Genomic DNA, 27,557 nt, shown 5'->3' on the forward strand with positions numbered 1-27,557 from the left:
TAAACTACGTTATTTCGTGGTTTAACTTTCTCATAAATATCACTTATAGATAAGTTTTTGAAATGTTTTTACATATGCTGTAGATACTGTGAATGTCAAGAGAAAATTCAGAGATTTTTATTCAGTTCACTTCAGGTCGTGTGTTTTCCTGTCCTCAAAATTAGAATTTGTTCTCACAATTGATCGGCAACTGTAAAAGACTGAAGTCTAAAACTTTCAGGACTTATAGTCAGTCATCAGTTCATTTGCACCATGTAAAATTGTGTGTCGTCAATACTTCCGGTTGTGACAGGAAACGAAGCAAAAAAGTAATTTTTTAAGTTATTTTGTTCCTACATAAGTTTTAGGCTAATACCGACGTTGGAAAAGACATGTTCATGCAAACAGGAAGTAGTATATCAGAAGACCTTCTCATTACAAGTACAGTGGATACCGTTTTATCGGATAGTCAAGTTGTCAGCCTAGTTTTATTCGAATAGCCGAATATTAGAATAGCCGATTGCACCATTTGTAGTGCAAACACTAGATGTACAGTACACATGTAGCAATAAAGCACGCTTGTTTTTCTTACTTGCACTTTCGTTTTCGATTGATAAATGTACTGAGTCAGTAGAATGAATTATTTCACTTATTAAGAGTTCAATATGATTTCGTATGTATAATAATTTATTTAATTGAATTATAAAACTTATTGTCATCTCTATATATTTATTCAGCACCTGGCACCTGTTAACATTCATCCCATTCGTTGATGGTCTCCATGTTGGAAAGCGGAAGTTGATTGAATGCATGACTATATTTCGTAAACTTTTTTTTTTTCTGGATTGCTGATAAATAAATAAACAAAAAAAGTTATTTTAAGTGTTTGATCTTTATTTGAATGTTTAATATTATCAAGCACATAAGAAAGCATAAACATATTATCAAGCACATGAGAAAGCACTACAAGAGCACAAAAAGGTAAAATACATACAAGAAAAAAATCTGATAAACATGATAAACGTCAAACGATAAATGTCAAACATTTTGAGCACAGCGTAGACACTATTTAGTCACTGTTTCATTTAGTCCCTAGGGTATCCAGTCTATGAACTCTGTGATCTTTGTCTGTTTCTTCAGTTTTTCACCCAAACGCTCACATAGTTCTTCCAGTGCGTAAAAAGCACTAAAGTCCTCACAACCATTTTCCTCCAAGAAACGTCGAACGTTGGAGAGGGATTCCTTGTTTTCTGCTGAACTCACTGGTAGAGTGAAGCTTGTTTCTTCATCACTTACTTCTTCCGGCTTTCTTGTTGTCTCTTCCTCTAAGAATTGAGTGCAGATCTCGTCATCTGTTATTTCTCTGTGACAATCGGTATCGTCGTTGTGATTAACAAAGTTGAAGAACTCCTCTCTCTCCATACACTCAGGAATAGTTGGTTCTTCTTCTGGCATTTCTTCTGTGCATTCGGTCTGGAAACCTGCCTTCCGGTAACAATTCACCACTGTAGTTTCTTTGACTCCCCGCCATGCTTTACTCAAAAGATGCACTGCGTCAAGTAGTCTTTTAGCAAGGTCCGTCACTGTTGAGATGCTGCCGCTGTCGATCTCGATCACCATTTTTTTTAATCACTTGAGATCTGTACAGGGTTTTCAAATTCCTAACGATGCCTTGATCGCATGGTTGAATTATGGATGTTGTGTTTGCTGGCAGGAACTCTAGTCTGATGTTGGCAAGTCGGTCGGCAGTGTCTTTAGGGTGAGCTGAGCAGTTATCCACAAGTAGGAGAATTTTTCGGTTCTGACGAACCATGTCTCTGTTGAAGTCTGCGAGCCACTGTTTGAACAAATCACCAGTCATCCAGGCATTTCCGGAACTCTTGTAGATCACAGGTATACTTTTCTTCCCACAGAAACATCTTGGGTCTTTACTTTTCCCGATTACCAGCAGCCGACGCTTGTCTGTTCCAGTCATGTTCACTGTCACTAGCACTGTCACTCTGTTCTTTGCCTTTTTTGAACCAGCCAATTTATCTTTCTTGAACGTCAGTGTTCCATCAGGGAGAGCTCTGTAGTAAAGTCCCATTTCGTCGGCGTTATAGATGTTCTGCGGCTCGTAATCTTTCATAAGCTGTGGTAGAACATCTGTGATCCAGTGGTCGGCAGCATCTGTGTTAGCGTCTTTCTTCTCTCCATGCATCTTCTTATAACTTATGTTGTTTCTTTGCTTCCAGCGGGACAACCAGCCATTTGTTGCGGTGAATTCAATGTTCATTCGTGCTGCCAAGTCTTCTGCCTTTTCTGTTAGCACTGCGCTGGAGACAGGGAGATCTTTGCTGCGGGCCTTTGTAAACCATTCTGTAAGGGCCCCCTCGACTGTCGGTGCCTTCCCAGATCTGTGCCTTTTTCTTTCTGGATTAGCGCTAGTTTCGTAATCTTTTCGTATTGTGTCTCTATTTTTTGAGATAGCGCTAATCTGAGGTTGTGAACAACCTAACTTCTTGGCAATTTCTGTTTGGGGGACTTTTTGGTCAAGGAGGTTAACCACTTCATACTTGTCTGCCAAGGAGAGATCTGTCCTTTTCCTCTTCAGAGCCATATTGAGAATGATGAATAAAATTTTTGAGACGTATATTTATATGGGGTGCTTGTGATTTTAACCCTGAAATTTGCACTTAAAAGTGAACACATATTCAGATAAATGACCAAGCGAAATGATTTAATAGATACATGTAGTCTAATTATGGTGCATTTTAATGTCCAAGCGAAGTGTCATACACAAGCTGAACAGTTCAATAATTAAAATTTCATGCCGAACTAAATTGCACACAAGCCAATAATCAAAATTAGCAAGTGCAGCACTGAATCCCAAGCTGATCATCACAATTGTAATCAAAACTTATTGATCTACCGTGCCCATTGTTAACACAGGTAAGATTCCTGTGTGCGTTCAGCCGTGACTAATCCCCTATTGTCGTTCTCCTGGTTAAAGGTGTCAGACTGAATAAACAAAGGGTTTACACACTGAAGTTAGAGGTGTGAACAAGTCAATGATTATGAAAATCATTATGACTGGCGAAATTTTTGTATAAGGTAAAACGAAAATCCAATATTTTCTCATCAGAATATCAGGTGAATTTTTAATAAATATATAAGAAATGGTTTTGTGCTCTGATATTATATTGAAATAGCCAAAATATTCGTTTAACCGCTATCCGATAAAATGGAAGCCACTGTTATGAGTTTCTAGTTAAGGTCTTCCGACTTCCTTCGGAAGACCTTATTGTTTTCCGTCTGTTTTCTATTATCAAGGTCTTCCGACTTCAGCGGAAGACCTTACTGTTATTCTTAGGTTTCTTTTCCACTATTTTTATTATTGTTTTTTTTCCTACCGATTTTGTGCACGCAAGTTCTCGGAAACAGCTCGCCCGATTTTCATGAAACTTTCAGGTCTGATAGAAAATTAAAAAATCTAGATATATATTTTTTATTTTGATGACGTCACATCCGGTCTGGAGATTTTCAAGATTTGGTGATTTTCGAGGGTTAGTTTGTCCGGGCATTTTCAAGAAAAGCACTTAACACAGGAATTTGAGATTTTCAGTGATGATAGAGCAACATACGTAGATTTGTACTTGGAAGTTCATTTTTACCCGAAGTACCAAACATCAACGTCCGCTACTGCCCAAGATTTTTTCTTCTTTTTCCTACTTGTTAACTTTGATGCCTCATATCTTGCTTATTTCTCAATGGATTTTAATCAAAATTTCAGAGTTTATAAACATTACAAAACTCTATCAGAATAATATAATATTTTTCCAAAATCCACTTCCGCTTTCGAGTTATTTCCCTTTAAGTGAAAATTTGGGGTCTTTAATTTCCAGACAAATATTCCGAGACTACGAAAGTTGGAACATAAATACTACTGAATATAAGAAACAGAAGCAATGAAGTTGTGAACATTGGTTTTTGTTTTTTGATTTCTGTGTTCAAACTGCCGTTAGATAGGGGTCAAAAATTAGGATGCATGAAAGAGCAAAAATTGACACGTTTTCCTTTGTATATTTTAAATAAGAAATATTTTATTAAGACATGTAGAATAAAAGTTGTGTACAATTTAATTACCTTTTATTTGACACCACTAAAAAGGGGCTGGCCCCTTAAAATAGGGATCTAGGGCCCTTGAAAGTTTTTGCTTTATAACTCAAAAATGAGAAAATATTTCGACATGGCTGTCAATAAAAAGTTGTTCCTTTATACCTTCTTTGTCTCATGAAAATATTATTTTGTTCGAGTCTTGTGTATGATAGGGAAAAAAAGCTAGACTCGTAAACAATGACCCGTTTTAATTTGGCTAGTTAAGAAGAACTCTTTATGTGTATAACTGAAATAAACTTGCCATAAATAATATATCTTTCAACGCTGTATCCTAATTTTTTTAAAATTAGGTTTTAAACGTGCTCTTTGGTTCCTATTCAGATTATTTGGTGAAAACTTTCTCTTTATATTGTGTTTTAAAATAAAGAATCTTCCAAGAGAGAAAGAGAGAGAAACAGAAGAAAGTACAAGTAACTTTTCTTTGTTTAAATATGAAAGCAAACAATATAAATGCAAAAAAATTTTAAGAGTCAAATAATTCACAATCATTAACTGCGTGATTCTTACATTCACCTGAACCCCAGATTCTATTCTGTTTAACGTTACGTAACCCATCCCTCGATCACACGCGGCCGAGAAGCTCTAAAGCGATCCACTGCGTGTGAACCATTGACCCACAGTCGTAAACAAAATAAAAATTGGCGTATTAAGTCTATTTTGTAAACACGACAATTAATGGACAATTATTAATATCGAATATTTGAGATTATGTTAGTTTATCTTTGTTTTAAATTTGATCATGATACATGTAGCCTTAATCCAAAACGTCTAGCCAGGTTTTGTGTTTGTTTACAATTACGCAACCATTAATCATTCCTTCGATCGTGGTCAAAGCAGTCCATCGTATGCATGTAAACCAGTGCGCAGTCATCAAACATTGTTGTTCTAAATCTAATTTACAAACACAACGACTTACGGGAAAATATTATTTTCTTTAAGTAAATCGAATCTTTCAAATAAACTATCTTAATATCTTAGATTTGATTTAAGTACAAAACGCTAAGCATTAATCAGTCTTAAATTTTAAATATTCGTTATCTCCATATTTCAATTGTTTTAATGTTACCAACAATTTATTTCCCAACCGTGTGTAATTTTACTTTTAATTTGGTGATTCATTGCATATGGACTAGCGATCTGCAATTACTTTAATTTAACCATTAAACACACAAGCACACAAACAATTTCTCTACGTTTTAAAACAGTAAATTAATCCATTTTCAACACAAATATTTCAAGTCATATTTTTTCCATCACAGGTTTTTATCATGATTATACCAACTTTAAACTTTTAAAGAGAATCTTCTGAATCATAAGGGTGACCAGTCTTACTTTAAAAATGATTCGTTATTTTATTGAAAAGTAAACAATGAAATGGATTAAACATTGATAGGTAACTCTGTCACATGGCCAAGGTCTGAACTTCATAAGTGACTTCTGTGGTGCACTATGCCTATTTATATTACAGGGTTGATAGTAAAATTTTAATAAAATACCTCAAGATTTTAAAGCAATGAATTTTGTTTTTATAATTAATTCAAAACCCGTAAATGATCTTTTTTAAGTATAGTAAGCTAACATCATAATTTTGTTGTGGGATTAAATATCGGTAGCGGGTTATACATGTAGATAACAATAAACCTATATCATATGTCCAGAACTGTAAATTTCAGAATGCATATAACATATTTTTTTTTAAATATCAATTGGGAAGGAAAAGGTAGATTTTTTTATCACTTGAATATCTAACTGCAGGACTGTACATGTAGCTTTCCGAAAAAAAAAAAATAATTTATTGACGGATCGGAGTCTCTGGTCATCCATCCCATTTTTTTTTTTCAGACCAGTGAACTTCAGTGCAGCTACTGAATATCACAAATTTATCATTCTTAATTAATACACTTTGACAACTTTACTTCAATTATTAAAGTCATAATTGGCAGCCTTTGTATCATAAACTATTAAACTATTTGTATCGTTTACCGTATAGAATGGAGTATTTTCTTTCAAATAATTGACTTGTAACTTACGTACATTATTTTCTGGGTTAGTTTTAAAACATACGATCGAGAGAGAGAGAGAGAGAGAGAGACTCATTTGCTCATGTACATATATACCAGGTAGTTCCTGTATCAAATATTGTTCAATTTTCTTAATTTTATTTACAATATCAATCATAATCTCTCTACTCTGTAAATCTATTTGTTGATTATTTTCAACTTCAATCACAATATGTAGTACTAAAATGAAGTCCATGCACGGGTGCTTTTGTACACCTGGAAATATTTTTTATTTAATCCTTCCTCCATGCCTTCCTCCTTCACGGAAAAAACATTAAATAATAAATTAACCGAACAAGGTTGAAAAAATGCCGGACTATTTTTTTTCTCAAATTAACTGGATTGAATATACTTTTTTCATTTCACTGTACACGTGTCCTGAATAAAACTGCGTGGTTTGGGTTTGTCAAAGTGATTTTAGACCAAGATAAGTCAGTCACAACTTCACGAGCCTTTCCAACTAACGGAAAAAAAACTTCGACTGTATTACGTAGACTCCCCCGCCCTTTCCCAAACTTTGAAATAAATGACTATAAAAGATCTTCCCTCAAAGAGCGAAGATATTTTATCTGTTGAGTATTGAGTTCAAGTTTAATGAATGTAAAGATATTACCTAAAATATACTAATTAGCTAGAAGGGACTTTCAACTCCGTCTATCCTTAATAAATAGGAAGCGACTCCATCTTGTATAAAATTTTAACACCCAGTAATGTTAAAACATTCGGGGTTGTTTTTCCAACCTCTGACGGAAACGCCTGAGATGATGCAATTGCAGAATCAGGATTTTTAAACATATTCATTGGCCAGTTTCGCTTATTTTGCACTCCGGGGTTTTTGAAAAAAAATGTGTTGATTGACATCCGAATAAAATGGTAATTAAATAGAGTGCCAAATATACTAGTATCATGGACGAAAATTTGTTTTATAAAAAGTGGTTCTTACAAATAGATCTATATATTTAGATAACCCTAAATAGCTAAAAATTTATTGGTTTTGTCTATAGCAGATGTTAATTTAGTTCTTAGCTGACATTAACTTATGTGTATAAATAAATATAAAAGCCACGTAATTGTAACCAAATATTCCGAAGTAATCATTCATATTTATAGGACTGATAGTTGATTAAATTTCCTCTCATCAGTATATCCCCCCTCCCCCCGTAAATAGATAAAATGCTTCCCTTCAGAGGCGAAGTTTTCAATCATTTTTTTGGGGGGGTGGGGGGGGGTGGGGGTGGGGTTCAAAACGTCGATCGTAAAAAAAAAAAATTGACTATATAAAAATAATTTCAATTTTTAATTAGTACCCCATCTCTCATGCCAAAAGCTTTTCTTTTCAAGAATCACTGAGTCAATATCTACCAAACGTTCTTGATCAAATGAATGGCCACATTCTCTTCCAACAGAAGATAATTAAGAAATACAAGTAGTAAAAATTGGAAAGGTCATTTGAAAAAATTATTCTCTAAACCTGTGGGCCGGAATAAGAAAACATACTTATAATATCTCCCTGAAATAGTAAAGATTTAATTTTTTTTCAAATCAGAATGGGTGTTCAAAATTTAACAAAGGAATTTATATCCCCTGCAAACCAAGTGTCTGGGCCAGAGGGAGGGGGATTAGAAATCATATTGTCCGTCTGTCTGTCCGCTTGTCTAGCTGCCCGTCTGTCCCTCCAAGTTTGCCCAGGCTATGACTTTTTGGATTAACTGGAAGCTCATACTTGGTACAAAGATTGCCAATAATCCTAGGGTGTGTCTTCTGCGAGGGGGAGATTTCTGCGATTAAGTGATTTTTAGAGGGTCACTTTGTCCGCTCGTTTTCTAAAAAAACACTTAAATTAGGAACTTGATATTTTCAACAATGATAGAGCAATGTTCATAAATCAGCACTAGGTAGTTCATTTTTCCCGGACGTGCCGCACTTTGACGCTTGGTATGCTCCGAAAATAGTCTTATTGAGAATATCAAAATTTTTAGCATTTTTTCAAGAATATCTCTTTACTTGTAAATATTTTGTTAAAACATAAAGAACAAAAGTTGTGCAGAATGGCAAGCTCTCTAATTTGATATCAACAATTAGGGGCTGACCCCTAAAAACAGGGATCTACAGGGGCTGAAAGTGTTTTCTCAACATCTCCAAAACTATTGAGAATTTGTGATACATCAAAGAAGCGAATTGTTCAAAATGACAAGTAGAAGTAAATAAGATTGTCGAAAGTCGTCAAATAGCGTCACTTCCGGACAAAATGGAAGTAGTCAGAAATGCATATTTTTGCCATTTTCGACATGTTATTAGTTAATTTATGTAACCAGAAGCGTCCAACCAAATTTATCATCCCTCAACATCACTTCCGGTCAAACCGAAGTAGCCAGAAATAGCTTATTTTGCAGGTTTTGATGCAAAATTGTAATTTTAAAGTCACTGGAGACATCTAAACTCATTCCTTTCTCTTGTTGACGTCACTTCCGGTCAAAACAGGATGGAAGACCTACTCGTTGCTTTGCAACGAGCTTTGCTCTAGTTATTATTATTAAAAAAGTCCAATTTTTCAACTTTTTTGTTTTTCAATATTTTTCTTTAGGATTTACAGGGTTTATAGAGTGTCTTACAAGAATTCTAAATATGTAGTCAATATTTTGATGCGTGCATTTATTGCAAAGATATGACCGATCCAAACTTTGTCCCACTGTCTGGGGTTTGAATCCTGCTGGAGGCAGTTATTTATTAGGTCTTTCCACCTTTCTGTGGAAAGACCTATTGATATTCTTCTGTTTATTATTATTATTTTTCTTCCGCTGATTTTTTGTTTCGACATTTATCGAAAAGATTTTTTGTTCATCGTAAAGGTCACAAAAAATTATGAACAAATTTGACCCAACGCGTATAACCTATGACCCCTTTTGCAGTTATTGCCCCTTTCACTAGAAACCTTGTTATCGCTACTCCTCCGAAACCGTAAACCGTAGAGTTACGAAACCTTCACCAATGTCTTCGACTAATTGAGAAGACTCTTCAATCTATTCATTACGAAAGGATTTGTTGAGCCCTTTTATGAGTTATTGCCCCTGAAAGTTTTTGAAGTTTACAAATAATGAAAAATTTTCAAAACGATAAGTCGTAGAGACATGAAACCAACTGCATTAGATTCTTTAACCCTAGACCTTGAAGATTATGTCAAGGTCAAAGGTCAAGGTCACTCCAAATATGAGAAATTAAGTTCTTTTTAGAGCTTTTTTGTCTTTCAACATATACAGTATATCTTTGCATCTTTCATATGTACTTTTAAAACTATTTCAAAGATTTCAATCTTGTCCCCTAAGCTTAACCCTTTTAAAAGTTATTGCCCCTTGTGCGAAAAACCTTGTTATCGCTACTCCTCCGAAACCGTAAACCGCAGAGACATGAAACCTTCACTAATGTTTTCAGGGTCTTTAGACACAACTTCAATCTATCAGTGCGAAAGTATCCGGTGACCCCTTATATGAGTTATCGCCCTTTAACGTCTTTGCGCTTACTAGTAAACCTTATAACTTTAAAACTTAAAGTCGTAGAAGCATGGGGTTAATTGCAATGTGACCCTTGACCTTTGACCTTGAATATTTGTTCAAGGTCAAAGGTCAAGGTCGTTTCAAAAATTTTAAAATTTTCATTTCTTCCATCTCTCAAGCCATTTCTGGTTTCTTTTATATAAAAATAAGAAGTAGAGAGTTAAATGTGAAGAATATATGAAATTTAAAGAAGGTGGAAAGACCTCTAATTGTTCGAGAACAATTAGTCTACTAGTTTTTTCTTTGTTTTTCTCTTTTTTCAGTTGCTAATGACTTCTCTCTCTTTGAAAACATGTATGGTAGTTTTTGCTGATTTTTAAAAGCTTTTTTGTCAGAGATTCTGTAGAAAACCTTTCGACATATATTGAATATCTTTGCATCTATAATATGTCCTTCTAAAACTATTTTAAGGATTTCATTCTTGTCCCCAAAGCTTGACCCATTCAAAAGTTGTCACCCCTTTTGCAATAAAACCTTGTTATCGCTACTCCTCCGAAACGATAAACTGTAGAGATTCCAAGCCTTCATCAGTGTGTTCGACTCATTTAGTACTCTCTTCATTCTATCATTGCAAAAGCATTCTTTGGTCCCTTGTATGAGTTACTGCCCCTGAAAGTTTACGCTGCTTACATTTAATGAACTTTTTTTTTTAAAACGGTGTATCCTAGAGACATGGGACCAACTGCATCGGCATATTTGACTTTGACCTTGAAATATAGGTCCTTTGTATGAGATTCTAGTTCTTATAATTCTTTTTTTTCCCTAGACACCAATTTTGAAGCTTCATATCTTCCTTTTTTTCTCACCAGATTTTGTTCAAATTTTCAGGGCGTTGACTTTACAAAACATTTTTTAAATTCTGTAGTACATTTCAGAAATTCCTTTCTGCTCACCAGTTATTCCCCTTTGATTGAAATTTTAGGAGCTTTGGTTTCCTTATATCATGGTCCGAATGGAGCAGGGTTCGAATTGACCAGACACCGTCGAACACGTTCATGCTAAATTCTTTTCAGTCAATTGAAGAACTATGAAGGATTTCATGAATTTATATAACATTCTTTCTAATTGCCAGATGTTAAAGCGTTGTTTTAGTGATTGCATGCCATCTAAACTACAACGACTCTGCTCTGTTACAAGTACGATCAAGCTACGATATGGCATAGTATATAGTATACTGGGGAATGAAGAAATACAGTAATACTGGTCAATATCATCGGTTTTTAGGATAAAGTTGTTAGAAGATTATAAAAGTAAAGCTAAGATTTAGAAATTCAATCTTTTTAGTCTTGTAGTATTCGTGTTTATTTTGTAATTATTTTTTACCGCCTGTTGGGTTGTTTGTGTTCCAAGAGCTCGACGCCATAAAAACGGGCTGGCTCCTATAATTAAGGATCTAGGGCCCTTGAAAATTTTCATTGAATAACTCAAAAACGGTAAATATTTCAACATGACTTACACTAGAAAAATTTTTCTTTAACATCTTATTAATCTTCTGAAAATATTATTTTGTTTGAGTATTGTGTAGTGTCGGAGCAGAAAAGCTAGACCTGTACACGAGTAACCATTTCATTCAGCAAGTCAATGAGAGCCCTTCATGCGTTTAACTTAAATAGACTTACTATAAATACTTACTATAAATAATATACCTGGCTTCATTAGATGCTAACATTTTTTAGAAGAAGGTTCATATAATGTTTTGTGCTTTATTTACAAATTATTTACTGATAACTTTCCCTATTTTCTATTTGTTTAGATTCAAATAAACAAGTCTGCCAAAAAAAAAAAATGAAAAAAGATAACCTTTTCTTCATTAAATATTAAAAAAAACCCAATATATTTAAGAAATGAATTTAATTTTTGAAGATTCATGAGGACATGAACTACAACGCTTCACACTGGCATATTTCATGAAGCGCGTTAGCGCTTCATGATAAATATGCCGGCGTGAAGCATTGTAGTTCATGTACCTTTTCAAAAATTAAATTCATTTCTTATATTTACATTATTTTTCTGATAATTTGCCACAAATAACAAAATTCAACTGTCATTTTTAAAGCAAAACAGTTTTTACTATAGTTTTGATGTCAAGTAAGGTATTATGACATAGCAATGGAGATATTCATGCCCATTCATGGTAGTTCATGAGAAAATGAACTGTACTCTATTCTGTAAAGAATCATATTGGAAATGTAAATATATAGAAATAAAATCAAAACTTTTTAACATAGACTAATCCACAGCCATGAACTGCATGCCTTTTACATTCACCTTGTGTGTTTACAATTATGTAACACTTGCTCAATAGCACGTGGCAAAGTAGGTCACCGGGGATCAATCGGAGTGTGAACCAGCGACCTGTGGTCCTGCACAAAATATTGTTTCAAATTCATTTTGTAAACAAAGCAATGAATGGATAAATATATTGAATCTTTCAGATTATTTTATCTTATCTTTGATTTAGTCTTATTCCAAAATGCTAGTGCATTACAACAGTTAATATTTTATTCGCTGAATTACAACAAGGCTGCATAATTATTTTTATAAACAATTAATTTCTCAATCTCGGTTACTTTCTTTTTTATTTCAGATACAGTTAAAAAGATGTTACCTTAAATATTTACTACTAGTGATGGAACTTTTGAAACTTAAATGACATGTATGTAAATTAATATTTGTTCCTCGCAATGTACAAGTGTATGAGCAAGAGCATCCCAAATATACGTTATTGATTAATGTGACTCCGGGGCCATAAAACTTAGACAAGCACTTTTTTGATCCCAGTCTCACTTTTACAAAAGGAATTATTAGTTGAAAAGTGAGACTGAGATCAAGAGTGAGCTCATGTAAGTTGATGACCCTGGGGCAAAGACATATGACACATGCCCCCCCCCCCCCCCCCCATTTTTTTTTTTTTTTTTTTTACACATTCATATGGCAAAGATTCTTTTGTTAGTATTTTTGCATTTTTTTTAAAGTAACTAGATTTACAGATCAAAAAAGATGCAAAATGCATTTGTCGTATTGCTCACTTTTTGCTTTCCAATGGTTTTCATTTGAGGTTCTCTTGATGTAAGATTTTGTATATGCCAGTTAACTTGGGGATAGATTTCACATTTTACTGGAAGACGTCACCTCAATTCAGTACTTTCAGTATTTTGATTTTCATATTTCCTTATGAAATCAACATAGATAATTAGGCATAGATAATTAAAAACTGAATTAAACATTTCTTTATCTTTGCAGACAATATGATCTGCATTATAAAAGATGATGTGATAGCATATCGTAATGCACGTTGTAATCCTGTCAGATTTAAGGCCAGTGCGAAAACCGAAAGTCGCTGACATTTTTTATGCTCCCATAATCGAAAGATCTGGGGCCATACAGTGTTTGTCCTTTCCATCTGTCTATTTATCTGTTAGCTGGTCCGCATAAAATTAACTTTGTCCATAACTTTTGATTGGTTGGAACTATGGTTTTTGCATTCCTTGTAATAAGGACTTTCTTTAAGTAACAACATATTTGACCTCTTGACCTTGAATTTGGAGTTTAACCCACTTTTGCAAAATTTTACCAAACTTTAACCTTGGCCATAACTTTTGAACATTTGGTGTTAGGGCTTTCATACTTCATATCTGTATTCCTTGTGATAAGACCTTTCCTTGGATTTAAATATGTTTGAACATTTGACCTTGGCGTTGGAGTTTGACCAACTTTTAAACAACTTTAACCTTGATAATAACTTTTGAATGGCTACATGTAATACTAGGGCTCTCATATTTCACAGGTGTATTTCTTGTGGCAAGACCTTTCACTGTATACCAACAATTTTGACCTTGACCTTGGAGTATGTCCTACTTTTGAAAAACTTTAAACTTGGTTATAACTTCTGAACAGTTGGTGCTAAGGCTTTTTTTTTATACCACGTGTATTCCTTGTGACAAGACCATCCTTGGGGTACAAACAATTATGACCCTTTGCCCATGACCTTGGAGTTTGACCTTTCAAAAAATTAACCTTGGCCATAACTTTTACATGGTTGCTGCTATACCTGTCATATATATTTCACAGTTATATTCTCTGTGTCAAGACCTTTCTATGGGTAATACCATAACATTTTTTTTATCTCTTGGCCTTGACCATGGAGTTTGACTAGCATTTGAGAAACTTTAATCTTCGCCATAAGCTGCCATATGGGGGCATCAGTGTTTCACAAACACACCTTGCTTAATATCCAAATTGGCATAAAACATTTACTACTAACCTTTAAACCAGTGAGTTGAACCTAATAAATTAGGACTACAGATATTATGATACATATTTTTGAGGTGTGGTCTGAAAAAAACATGTGTGAACTTGTCAAGTTGAAGACACACAAAAGGGTATTGCTGATATCATGTGGAGTGTATCATTGCCTTGATTAAATTCAGGCTCACTAAGGAAAAATGTTTTATCTGGATGAATGGTCTGAAAGAACATGTGTTAACTTGTCAAGTCGGTAACACACAACTGGGGTTTGCTCACAACCACTGTGTGTCATGGCTTGACGCAAGGTCATTTAAATGAGTTCAAGGTCACCGACAGAGAAACTTGTACATTCCTTTACTGTCTTCTACTGGTTAGACATTGCAAGTTGACACCCCTTATTAGATTGCTTATAACCTTGGAATGTGGCATGACAGTGACTCAAGGTCACTTCTTTCTGTTCGCAGCTCCAACGGAAGACTTACTCGTTGCTTTGCATTGAGCTCTGCTCTAATTTTTTTTTTTTTTTCCTAGACACTAACTTTGAGACCTCATATCTTGCTCATTTCTCAACGTATTTTGCTCAAATTGTCAGAGATTATAGACATTGCAAAACTCTATCAGATTGCTTTAAAACATTTAAAAGTCTACTTCTGCTTTTGATTTATTTCCCTTTAAATGAAAATTTAGGGGCTTTGATTTCCAAACAAAGGCTCCAAGACTACACAAGCTGGTTCAGATATACCACTGAATATAAGGAATAGAAGTTGTGCACATTTGTTTTTGTTTTTTGATTTCTGCATTTAAAATGCGGCTAGGTAGGGGTAAAAAATTAGACCACTTAAAATAGTGAAAATTTACACATATTTTCCTTTGTATCTTTTTTTTTTTTTGAAATGACCTTGACCTTTGACCTTGACTCAAAGGTCACAATCAGGCTTAAGGAAGTGAAAGTAGTTACAATTCTTAGTTTAAAAAAGGCATAAAATAAATAATTCATCCCCCCCTTTCTTAAAAAAAAATCACATCAACAACAACGTAGAATATTTCTGTAAAATTCAAACCAGACCTCGGATCGACACCATATTTGGTACAAATGTAGTATAAACCTCAGAGAAACTTTCTTGAGAGTTTTATGGTGAGTCTTATAAGTTTATAGAAGTCATGAAGTTTCACGGCAAAAACTACAAGTTCTGTTGTGTTTGAAATTAAAGTGCAGGTGAACGAAGAAATGATCTAAACCTTTTATCGGCTATTTCTTCAGATGTCGTTAGTAGCATTCAATTTTCCTGATATGATACGACATTTTAATACCAAGCATTCTCTCTTTCTTTTACATTTGGAATTTATTTGATTTTTATTTAGAATTAATCAGTTTCCAGAAATAGCGATTTTCGGTATATTAAAAACAATTCTCGCTTTCATTGTCATGTTTCCCTTCTAAAAATGCATGTTGGGAAGTTAATTTGTGCTACACATATTTAATTTAACCCAAAGAAATGCATATTTAAATGTTTCATATTTATTTCAGGATATTCAGTCAGAAATGTTAAAATCCGAACCCGATCTTTTAAGTTTACAACAAAGCTATTTTCAAAAAATTCAGCATGCTCACATTATCGATGAATCGGGCTACAGTCCATTAATACATTTTCATTAGGGAACAGTGTTAACGTTTTCTCACGCAGCCCGTCCCTTGTTATTTTATTTACTGCTTGCAAGTTCAGGAACTATTTCCTTTTACGGAACTTCTTTCTTCCCCTACCGATTCTAAAAATACGCTTGTATTAATTCTATAGTCCTGAACAATTAACTTACCAATTTTATCGCAATGTGTAGCGCAGTTGTTAGCGCACCTGCCCTTCAAACCAAGGGTTTTGAGTTCGATCCCAGCTGGAGGAGCCTTTTTTTTCTTTTTTTTTTTGCATTTTTTCTTTTTTTTTCAGCCCAAATGACAAGGAAACACTTAAAAAGGTGGAAAGGCCTCTAATTGTTCTCTGAACAATTAGTTTACTAGTTATTATTAAGGTCTTCTGATATATATGATAAGATATGAATATGAAACTTGCTGAGGTGATAGAGCATCTGGTGATCGACCATTATTTTTCATCGTTCGTGCTTCCGGTCACAAACGGAAGTGAATTCAAAAATGTTAAATTTGCAACTTTTTTGTTTTTCAATATTTTTCTTTAGGATTTACAGGGTTTATAGAGTGTCTTACAAGAATTCTAAATATGTTTTCTATATCTTGATGCGTGCATTTATTGCAAAGATATGACCGATCCAAACTTTCTCGTATTGTTGTGGGTTTGAATCCTGCTGGGGCAGGAGATTGTTTCTCTCTTTTTTCAGTTGTAAGTGATATTTTTCTCTGTGAAGACATGTATGATAGTTTTTGCTTATTTTTTAAAGCTTTTTTAACAGAGATTCTGCAGAAACCTTTAATGATCATGATCTATGTTGAAAGACTGTTACATAAACGCAAAAAAAAATACCTTCAATAAAGTATTAAATGAAGTGGGGTAGCATAGCGATCTGGAGAAAAGTTCGGTTGGAAGACCACTTGTTGCCCTAGCAACAAGAAACGCATCTAGTTAAGGTCTTCCATCTTCAGCGGAAGACCTTCTTGTTATTCTTAGGTTTCTTTTCCACTATTTTTATTATTATTGTTTTTTTTTCTTACCGATTTTGTGCACGTGATTTCTCAGAAACGGCTTGCTCGATTTTCATGAAACTTACAGGTCTGATAGAACATCAAAAAATCTAGATATATATTTTTTTTGTTTTGATGACGTCACTTCAGGTTCCGAGCTTTCCGCGATTTAGTGATTTTCGGAGGGTCACGTTGTCTGGCAGTTTCCTCAAATACGCTTCCAGGTAGAAGCATGAAATTTTTCAGCGATGATAGAGCATTATGTGTAGATGTGACATACGCATTTCTTTTTCCCCGGAAGTGCCGTACGTCGGCGCTCGCTAAGGCCCGAAAAATGTTCTTTCAAAGGATATCAACAATAAGGGGCTGGCCCCTAAAATTAGGGAGCTTGAGGGACCAAAAGTGTTTTCCTGATATCTCAAAAAGTATTGAGAATTTGTATAGCATCATAGAAGCAAAGTTCTTCAAAATGACAAGTAGCAGCTAAGGAGATCATCAGAAGTCGTCAAAATGAGGTCACTTCCAGTCACACCGGAAGTAATGGTAAATGGCTCATTCTTGCTCATATGACCGTAGATGTCTCTCGATCTTAATCTCATCTCCTTGGAATTTAGACAGAAGACTTATTTGTTGCTTTGCGACAAGCTCGTCTAGTTCTTATTATTCTTTTTTTTTTCCTAGTCGCCAACTTTGAGAACTCATATCTTGCTCATTTCTCAACGGATTTTAGTCAAATTTGCAGGGTTTATAGACGTTACAAAACTCTATCAGAATGCTGTGTAACATTTCAAAAATCCACTTCCGCTTTTGGGTTATCTCCCTTTAAATGAAAATTTAGGAGGCTTCAATTCCAGACAAAGGCTCCGAGACTACAAAAGCTGGAGTAGAAATTCTACCGAATTTAAATAATAGAAGCACTGAAGTTGTGGACATCGGTTTTTATTTGTCAATTTCTGTATTCAAAATGGTGCTAGAGAGGGGTTAAAAATTAGAACGCCCAAAAGAGTGAAAATTTACACATATTTTCCTTTTTATCTTCTAAACCAAAAACATTTTGATAAAACATGTAGAATAAAAGTTGGGCACAATTTTAAGGCCTTTCATTTGACACCACTAAAAAGGGTCTGGCCCCTTAAATGAGGGATCTGGGGCCCTTTAAAAGTTTTTGCTTTACAACTCAAAAACGGTAAATATTTCGAAAAAGCTGCCATAATTAAAGTTGTTAGTTAACATCTTACTGATCTCAAGAAAATGTTATTTTGTTTGAGTCATGTTCTAAATGAGCTAGAAGCATATCACATATACAGGTACAGTGGCTGCAACGTTATTGTTGACAACTTACACGAACGATCACGTTACACGAACGATTCCGCACGATTAATGCACGATAAAATCTTTTACACGAACGATCCTTCACGCACACGATTCTACACGTTACACAATCTTACACGATTGCTAACGCAAACGCACGATTCTTCACGCAGAATAGTTCAAGTTCTTTAGGAATGGATATTTTCAAAACGAAATAAGGCTTAATACTTATTGTAGATTTCAAATAATTATTGATATTATTTCATTGACTTTGAAAAATGAAAAAAAAAAATAGAAATGGATATTTCTGGAACTAAATACATATAAAACTTATTAATTATCTTCGATTACAAATTATTATGTACGTAATTCTCCGACTTAAGAAAACTGGGTTTTTTTTTCTCGTTCTATCAGTAGATGTACATGTAGGTGGACCATGAGTTTTGATTGAATTGGATTTCATAATATGCAGAAAGGGATAAGTTTGAAAAAAATGGCATCAAAATGAATTGAATTGTAAGTTATTTCCATGTTTCCATTTGTGAATCTCTCAAGACAACAATTATTTTACAAATCATTTATTTGCAAAAATTATAAAAATAATTAAAAGTAAGCTCCAGAGATAAACACTGATAAACGAAACCCCGACAATCATGTCGCGTACATGTACATTCGCCGACTATATATTTATGTAAGCATTGAGAATTGTTTATTTATTTATTTGTAAAAATATCAATTTTTGATCTATTGATTTTAAAAATATCTTGACCATAATTAGCAGTAAACATAATCAATATCAGAGAAAAAATCTTTAAACATATAAGTACGGTTTATCACAAAAAATCACGCTATTTGACGAGAACACAATATTGTACGACTTACTATATTGCTTATTTCCAAGCGATAATTAGTTCGTTCTGTTTTCAATTATGTAACTCACGCTTCATTTATTTTATTTGGATTAAAAAAAAAACAGACAAGCGAAATGCTTGTATAACAAATAACATTCCGATAAAAACTTACAAAACGAAGTTTACACGTTTCTTAACGCAAGATCACGCACGATTAAAACCGCAAACGATTGAGTCTGATACACGCACGATCTCGCACGTTACACGAACGATCACGCACGTTACACGAACGATTCTACACGATTGGTTTGTCAACAATAACGTTGCAGCCACTGTAAGTGTTTTCATTCAGCAAGTAAACAAGAGCTCTTCATGCGTGTAATTAAAATAAACTTACTATAAATAATAAACCTAGCTACATTAGATGCTAATATTCTTTAGAATCGGGTTCTTGAAGTGTTCTGAGCTTTATTTCCAAATTATTTACTGACAACTTTCCCTTTTATTTCGTTTGTTTTCAAATTTGGATAAACCAGTCTACTTTACAGGGAAAAAAAGATAACCTTTTCTTCTTATCATATAAAAACAAACAATAAAGTTAGAAAATAAAACAAAACTTTAAACATAGACCATTCACAGCCACTAAGTACAAGCCTTTTACATTCATCTTGTATATTTATAATTATGTAACCCCTCCCTCGATAGCGCGTGGCAAAGGAGGTCACCGGTGATCAATCGGCGTGTGAACCAGCGACCTAAGGTCATACACAAAACAAACCATAGAATGGCCTTTCCAAATACATTTTGTAAACTAAGTGATGAGTGGATAAATATGTTGAATCTTTCAGATTATTTTATAATATCTTTGATTAAGTCGCTAGTACATTTCAATTTATATTTTATTCGCTGAATTACAAGAAAGTTGCATATTAATTTTATTTTTATAAACATTGTATTGTTGTTTTATAAACATTGTATTGTTTACACAATCCCGTTCTTTTCTTTGTTATTTTATACCGTCAGTTATATTAGATAGTTTTAAAAACGTGTTGTCTAGGAAGATTAATCTTATGCATTTGTTTTATTTCATCTAATAAACTGAATTTACCCATGATACGAATTACTGGTACATGCATGTAAGTACGTGGAAATGCGGTTTATTTGTGTATGTGGAAGAGCGCCCAAAATAAATACACTTCGAACTCTGGAATTTCCCTATTTTACTGTTTAAATCATAGGTCCGCTCAGCTGACAAGTTTTAATAATGGTAATAAATTATATTCAAGTCCTGGCCAGCGATCGTTACGCTTGTTGACATTACAATTAAACAGGTATATACTGAGATATTAAGATACTATCGGTATATATATTTTCACCTAATATGTTTTCATTGAGTGTTTTCATAAAAAGTAAATTGCTGGAGAATATCATGTTCTCCCTGATCACATCAATAGCCCCTAGAAACCGTGGTATATGAACACACGCTTTTGTATACAAATCAAACGTAATTCAAAAGGATGGGAAAAAAACGATGAAATAAAAATAATTCTCTATTAACTGAAATTATTGTCTTTAGACAGATAAAAATAAATGAATATCCGCCTGAGAACATGTGAAAATTATACCCAAATACAATGTAACGAAGGATTTTCTGTTTAATCTGAGTACACAATAGCAATGATGTGTACATGCACATGCAGAATACTGCTTTTTTTTTTAATCATTCGTCCATGTATTCCTCCTTAACGGAAAAAATTATCAGTAAATTATATTATATCGAACGAGGTTGAAAAATGACGAACTTCATTTCTTAAAATCAACAGCAATTATCAGACTTTTCTCATATCACTGTAAAAATGCCCTAAAAACTAAAACCGTCTGGTTTGACTTTGTCAACGCCTTTTAGATCGGGTTCGAGATTTTTATTAAATGTCTGGATTATTTCGCTTATTCTGCAAGTCTTTATAATGAAAAAAAAAAAACACTGGCAGATTTAGAGGAGGTTCAGGGGGCCTGCCCTCTTTTTGTCTCCAAAATATACACAAGATTTAATAAATCAATTTTTTATGTGGCTTTGGGCCCCTACCCCGACCCAAAACTGGTCGGGCCCCCTTTTCAAGATTCCTGTATCCGCCACTGAAAAAGAATGTGTTGTTCTCTTGGATGTCGATATCTGAATTATATTTTAATTAAACATCCTGTGTAATATATCATGGGCGCCCATAATAGGACGATTATTTGTTTTTTAAAATAAAGTGGTTCTTACAAATGTTAAAAAAAAAACACCTTATAAACGGCTAAATAATTATTTAATTCACTAAACAAATGTTAGTTTAGTTCTTTGCTTACATAATCTAACTTTTATAAATTAACACGAAAGTCGTGCGATCATATATAAATACTCAGAAGCAATCTTTCATATTTAATGAACGGATAGATGAATAAATTTCCTCTCATCACTATACGTATACCCCCATACCCGAAATAAATAGAATGTTTTCCTTCTCAGTCGGTTATGTTAGTACAAGTGAGGATGGAGCTTTACAGAAGCAGGTGATGAATTCCGAGAGAAAGGCACTGCCTATTTTATATACATGTACATTCCTAGGGACCTGGTTTTCTTAACCGATATCACTGTTATTCAAAGACCTAGCTAGAAATTCTTTCTCTCTCTTTGAAATGCAGGCCTGTCGATCGTAAGAAAATGACAAAATAATTTCAATTTTTATTATTTACATTTGCAAATATTTTGAGGATGGAGCTTTACAGAAGCAGGTGATGAATTCCGAGAGAAAGGCACTGCCTATTTTATATACATGTACATTCCTAGGGACCTGGTTTTCTTAACCGATATCACTGTTATTCAAAGACCTAGCTAGAAATTCTTTCTCTCTCTTTGAAATGCAGGCCTGTCGATCGTAAGAAAATGACAAAATAATTTCAATTTTTATTATTTACATTTGCAAATATTTTTCTTAGATGAACCTATTGAAGAGAAAATATGTTCAATTCTGTACGAACTTATTAGGGGGTCAGAGGTCATGGCGTGACCGAATCACTCAGCAAGATGATATCTTGTCTACATATTTCTGTCCCGGTGACACTGGTTTCGGAACTTCTAAGCCGTTAAAGCGATGAAAAAGATAAAGTTATTGAAACATAAATGTTTTTTTTTTCGTTCAACAAATGATCATTAGTTCTTTCTTTGGTGTGAAGAATGTTTTTAATTAGCCTAAAATCACGCTTACCTTTTTAACCCGAAATTCCTTTGAAGGAATGTAAACTGAAGACTATACCACCGCTTTTGACTTCATATAAAGAACTCAAACAATAATAGTAAGATTATTCTCAGTAGCGATCATTGTTTTTTTTTTTTTCATTATGAATAGATATTTCCTTAACTGGACTGCTGAACATCAAGGTAAGTATTCAAATGTTGGTGCGAGGCAAACTCACAAGACCAAACAGCTTCTAGGTCACTTCGCGTCACAACATAGCAATATGGCGGGCCGTTCGTGTAATAAATGCAGTTCTTTTCAGAAAATTTGTCTCAAATGTAAATAAAAGTAATAAACAACAATCATGTTAAAAAGTTCTCTGGGAAATGAACTTGGTTGGTACGTGATCAAATCTTCTGAGAAGCCCTTCGGGATTCACAGGATTTGATCACATGACCAACCAAGTTCATTTCCCAGAGAACTTTTTAACATTGTTGTTTATTTCTTAAATAAGTATCTCAACTCCCAAGCCCAAAGGCCCAAGTAAACAAGAACCACTGGGCCATAACAACGAAAATTAACATAGAATATTTTTGGTAAAGTTTTGTTCAAATGAAGGGTCACATCCTCTTTTAACAGATACATGTAGTTAAAATTAGATGGGGTCCAGGCATGGATAAAGGAATTTTTTTCCAAGGGGGGGGGGGGGGGGGATCCCAATAAAAAAAATATTTCAACCCAGAAATTTCTTGACGAGCTAAAAAAAGAAACTCTTCACAAATGTGAAAAACCTATTTTGTGTGTGTGTGTGTGTGTGTGTGGGGGGGGGGGGGGGTCATTGACTTTTAAAGCTTCATACCTAAGACTTTTCATACCATTTTAACACAGATCCACGTTTTCGAGGAAGGGTCCACGTTTTCTAGGGTGGGGGGTCCATGGTCACTTTAACTTGGTTTAGTATATACATTTAACTGCCCCCAGCCCCCTCTAGATCTGCGCATGGGGTCATTTGAAAATAGTATTTTCAAGAACCCCTGGACTAGAATAAGAAAATTTCCAACATAGCATACATTCATTTTATTTTTCAAATCTTGATTCCAGGGAGATGGTTTGGGTCAGAAAGAGTGTTCATAATTTAATATAGGAATTTATATATCCCCCCAAAGGAAGTGTGTGGGTTTGGGGTGGGGGTGTTTTGAGTCTTTTGGAATCACACTGTCCGTCTGCCTAGCTGTCCGTCTGTACGTGATAGTTTGCCGAGGATATAACTTTGTTATGAAGAAACTGGAAGGTCATACTTGGTACAAAGATTACTAATGATCCTAGGGTGTGTCATGGTTTTGATCCAACATCATTCCGGCAAGTTCAAGGTCACTTAAAAAAATAGCAAAGTTTTGTCCGACCCATTTATTTGTAATAGAGAGTCATCGGAAGCTCACTGGATACAGGAATTGCTTATGACAAAAGGGTTTGCCATGACCTTCACCCAAGTTCATTCTGTCACTGACAGAAAAGTGTAAGATTACTGTAAGTGCTATAATTTTGGAAGCTCATACTTGGAACAAAGATTGCTTATGATCCACCGGTTTGAGACAACATAGTACTAGACTGGCAGAAGAAGTGGCAAAATTCGTGCCTGGATTATAAATTTATAAGGGGTGGGAGGAACACAGAAAACTTTTTCTCAGATTGCTTGAGATGGGTTTGTCCTGACCTTGAACAAAGGTTTTTCCAGCAAGTTCAAAGTCACTGGCAGAGAAATATTTTTTTTCCATGCTATAACTTTGTAATATGAAATCACTGGAAGCTTTTACTTGATACAGAGATTGCTTATGATCCAAGAATGTGTTTTGACCTTGATCCAAGGTCTTTCTGGTTAGTTCAAGGTCACTGACAGAAAAGTGCAATATTCTTTTTCAGGAATATCTTTGTCATTGAGTATCAATGAAAGCTCATAATTTGTTCAAAGGTTGTTTTTGACCTTAACATAGGTCATTTAGGCAAGTTCAAGGTCACTGATATAATAAGTGTAAAATTCAAAAAGGTGTAGTCGCCCACGTGGCGCAGTGGTAAGAGCGTCTCCTCTAGAGTCGTGGATTAAGGAGTTGATCCTTACGTCGCAGGTTCGAATCCCACTGTGGAATGCAGGGACTGATCCTTCGGACGAGACCGTATAAACTGAGGTCCCATCTGGCAGTAGGTGCTGGCACGAAAAAGATCCTTCACTGTTCAATGGCCATGAGTGCCGAGTATAGGTCAAAATTTGCAGATCTCCATCGGCAAATGGTGGTGTCTCCATATGATTGAAAAATTCTCGAGAGGGACGTTAAACAACATACAAACAAAAAGGTCTATAATTTTGTAATAGAAAAAATTGCATGCATTTGCATTTCACTGAATAGATGATAAATATATCATCCAGAGTGTGTAATGGCCTTGACTTAAATTCGAGGTCACTTAGAATATGATGTTCTGGATGAATAGTCTGAAAGAATATGTGACTGTGAATTTTTTATGTCGATGATTTACAGATGGTGTTTGCTCTTAACCAGCTGCAGAATGTGTCCTGGCTTGACGCATGATTATTTGGACAAGTTCAAGTTCACTGACAGGGGAATTTTACATTCTTTTACAGTCTTTCTACTGTTGAAACATTGCAAGTTGATGCCCCTTACAGGATTGTTTATAACCTTAAAATGTTGTATGACCTTGACTCAAGGTCGCTATGTTCTGTCCGGAGCTCCGACAGAAGTCCTATTTGTTGCATTGCAATGAGCTCGGCTCTAGTTTTTATTATTATTCTTACCGATTTTGTGCATGCAAGTTCTCGGAAATGGCTAGGAGAATTTTCACTAAACTTTCAGATCTAACAGACATTGATCTGAACCTTATTGGAAATTTTTTATATTGATGACGTCACTTCCGGTCGTAAGATATGGACGATTTTCAAATTTTCAGCGGATCCGCTTGTCCGGGAAACTCCTTCTAAATGACTTGAAATAATGATTTACGATTTTCAGTGTAAGTAGAGGATAGATTGTAGAAGTGCCATTTTGCATCTATATCTTTCCAGTGCAAAAGGCACGGAGGCTTGCCTGGGTTCAAAAAATAGGATCACAAATATCTCACAAAATTTGACAACTTTTTTATCATATCTTCTTATCTGTTAACATTTTGTTAAAACATTTAGAAGAAAAGATGTGCAGAAATATAAGATATTTCATTTGATATGAAGAAAAAAGGACTGATCCCTCAAATTAGGGGCTCAGAGGGGCCAAATGTCTTTCATGTATAACTCATGAACGATCAATATTTGTTATAAATTACTGAAGGAAAAATGTTCATCTTAATGATTTGCAACTACACGTTTTAAAATTTGGATCATTTTCTATGTAATAAGGGACCAAAAAGAGGCCAGAATGCTAAATATTTGACGCTTTATATCTCAAAAAGGGGGGATATTTTGAAAAGCAATATTGAACAAAAGATGTTCTGAATAAATTTCTTAACAATATGCTACCTTTTAATTTTTGCAAAACGGCCCCATTAGGGACTTGAAGGGCTGGCCCCTAAATATTTCTATTCAGCATATCTCGAAAATGAAAAACAAATTTCTGAATAATTGTTGAACAAAAAGTTTTTAAAATCACAAGACCTTTCATTTGGTGTCAAGAAAAAAAGGGTGATCCCTCAAATTAGGGGCTCACAGGGGCTAAAAGTCTTTCATGTATAATTCTTGAATGATCAATATTTTGTTATAAATTACTGAAGCAAAAATGTTCATCTTAATGATTTGCAACTATACATTTTAAAATTTTGATCATATATTACATAATAAGGGGCCAGAAGGGACCAAAATACTCAATCTTTAAAGCTTTATATCTCAAAAAGGGGAAATATTTTGAAGAGCAATATTGAACAAAAGATGTTCATTAAATATTTTAAACAATATGCACCCTTTTAATTTTTGCAAAATGGTCCCATTAAGGACTTGAAGGGCTGGCCCCTAAATATTTCTATTCTACATATCTCGAAAATGAAAACAAATTTCTAAATAGTTGTTGAACAAAAAGTCTTCAAAATTACAAGACCTTTCATTTGATATCAAGAAAAAAGGGCTGATCCCTCAAATTTGGGGCTCAGAGGGGCTAAAAGTCTTTCATCCATAACTCTCTAATGATCAATATTTTTGTATAACATTACTGAAGCAAAGATGTTTATCTTAATGATTTGCAACAATATATTATAAGATTTTGTTCATATGTTACGTAATAAGGGGTCTTTAGGGGCCAGAATGCTGAATCTTTGACGCTTTATATCTTGAAAAGGGGAAATAACTGAACAAAAGATGGTAAGAATAATGTTCTAAACAATATCCACCCTTTCCTTTTTTTTGTAAAATGGCCCCATTAAGGACTTGGAAGGGTGGCCCCTAAACATTTCTATTCAGCATATCTCTATAACGAAAAGAAATCTCTGAATAGGTGTTGAACATAAACTACTAAAACAAAGATGTTTATCTTAACGATTTGCAACAATATATTATAAGATTTTGTTCATATGTTACGTAATAAGGGGTCTTTAGGGGCCAGAATGCTGAATCTTTCATGCTTTATATCTCGAAAAGGGGAAATATTTTGATAAGCAATACTGAATGAAAGATGGTCAGAATAATGTTCTAAACAATATCCACCTTTCAATTTTTTGTAAAAATGCCCCATTAAGGACTTGGAGGGGTGGCCCCTAAATATTTCTATTCAGCATATCTCCACAATGAAAAGAAATCTCTGAATAGGTGTTGAACAGAAAGTCTTCAAAATCACAAGACCTTTCATTTGATATCAACAAAAAGGGGCTGACCCCTCAAATTAGGGGCTCAGAAAGGCCAAGAGTCTTTCATCTATCCTTCTTTAACGATCAATATTTTGGTATAAATTACTGAATTAAAATGTTCATTAATATGATTTTCATCTATATATTCCTATTCAGCATATCTCCACAACGAAAAGAAATTTCTGAATAGATGTTGAATAAATAAAAAGAAACAAATTCTCTATATCATTTTTCATATCTCAATATCTAAGTCAAAATCATGTCTAATCTTGTCTTTTCAGTGGGACGGAAGACCTACTCATTGCTTGCAATGAGATCTCATCTAGTTATTTTTTTTTTCTACACTGGTATCTCAGTAATAGTTCAGTGGATTTTTATGAAACTTTCAGAGATGATAGGGAACGATGTTCCCTCAGGATGTTTTTTAATTTTTGATGATTTCACTTCCGGTCGCGAAATATGACGTATTTTTGACGTATTTTTGTAATTCTGGTCTGTCCTACTCCAAAGAAACTGCACAAAAATAGAAGTCTGAAATTTTCAGGAATGATAGAATGTGACCTTGACATGTGCACCTGACTTTTGAAATTTTAAGGTGTTTAAATTTTTCAAAAAAAATTTTTTTAATCTAATTTTAAAATTTTTTAAAATGTCATTTAGATCTTGGCAAGAACGTTCCAAAAATGTATTTGTTTTGC

The 27,557-nt window shown here is 34.2% G+C and overlaps 2 protein-coding genes across 2 annotated transcripts in view; both read right to left on the bottom strand.

Annotated features, from left to right (window-relative positions):
* The window catches only part of LOC133192081 (uncharacterized), a 506,856-nt gene that overhangs the window by 152,225 nt on the left and 327,074 nt on the right, over nt 1-27,557 (bottom strand). Inside the window, exon 20 of the mRNA XM_061327935.1 lies at nt 16,616-16,627. Within this exon, the coding sequence (XP_061183919.1) occupies nt 16,616-16,627 (12 nt within the window). The remainder of the gene's footprint in view (nt 1-16,615; nt 16,628-27,557) is intronic.
* On the bottom strand, nt 1,547-2,578 carry LOC133192349 (tigger transposable element-derived protein 4-like). Its single transcript, XM_061328365.1, has one exon. The coding sequence runs from the start codon at nt 2,576-2,578 to the stop codon at nt 1,547-1,549; it is 1,032 nt and encodes a 343-aa protein (XP_061184349.1).

Source organism: Saccostrea echinata, unplaced genomic scaffold (assembly GCF_033153115.1).
Source record: "Saccostrea echinata isolate AGI-Se365-2 ecotype Australia unplaced genomic scaffold, CSIRO_AGI_Sech_v1 ptg000025l, whole genome shotgun sequence".
Lineage (NCBI taxonomy): Eukaryota > Metazoa > Mollusca > Bivalvia > Ostreida > Ostreidae > Saccostrea > Saccostrea echinata.

What these genes read in the sequence shown, in the direction of transcription:
- LOC133192349 (XM_061328365.1), bottom strand. Translation starts at nt 2,578, where the DNA reads ATGGCTCTGAAGAGGAAAAGGACAGATCTCTCCTTGGCAGACAAGTAT.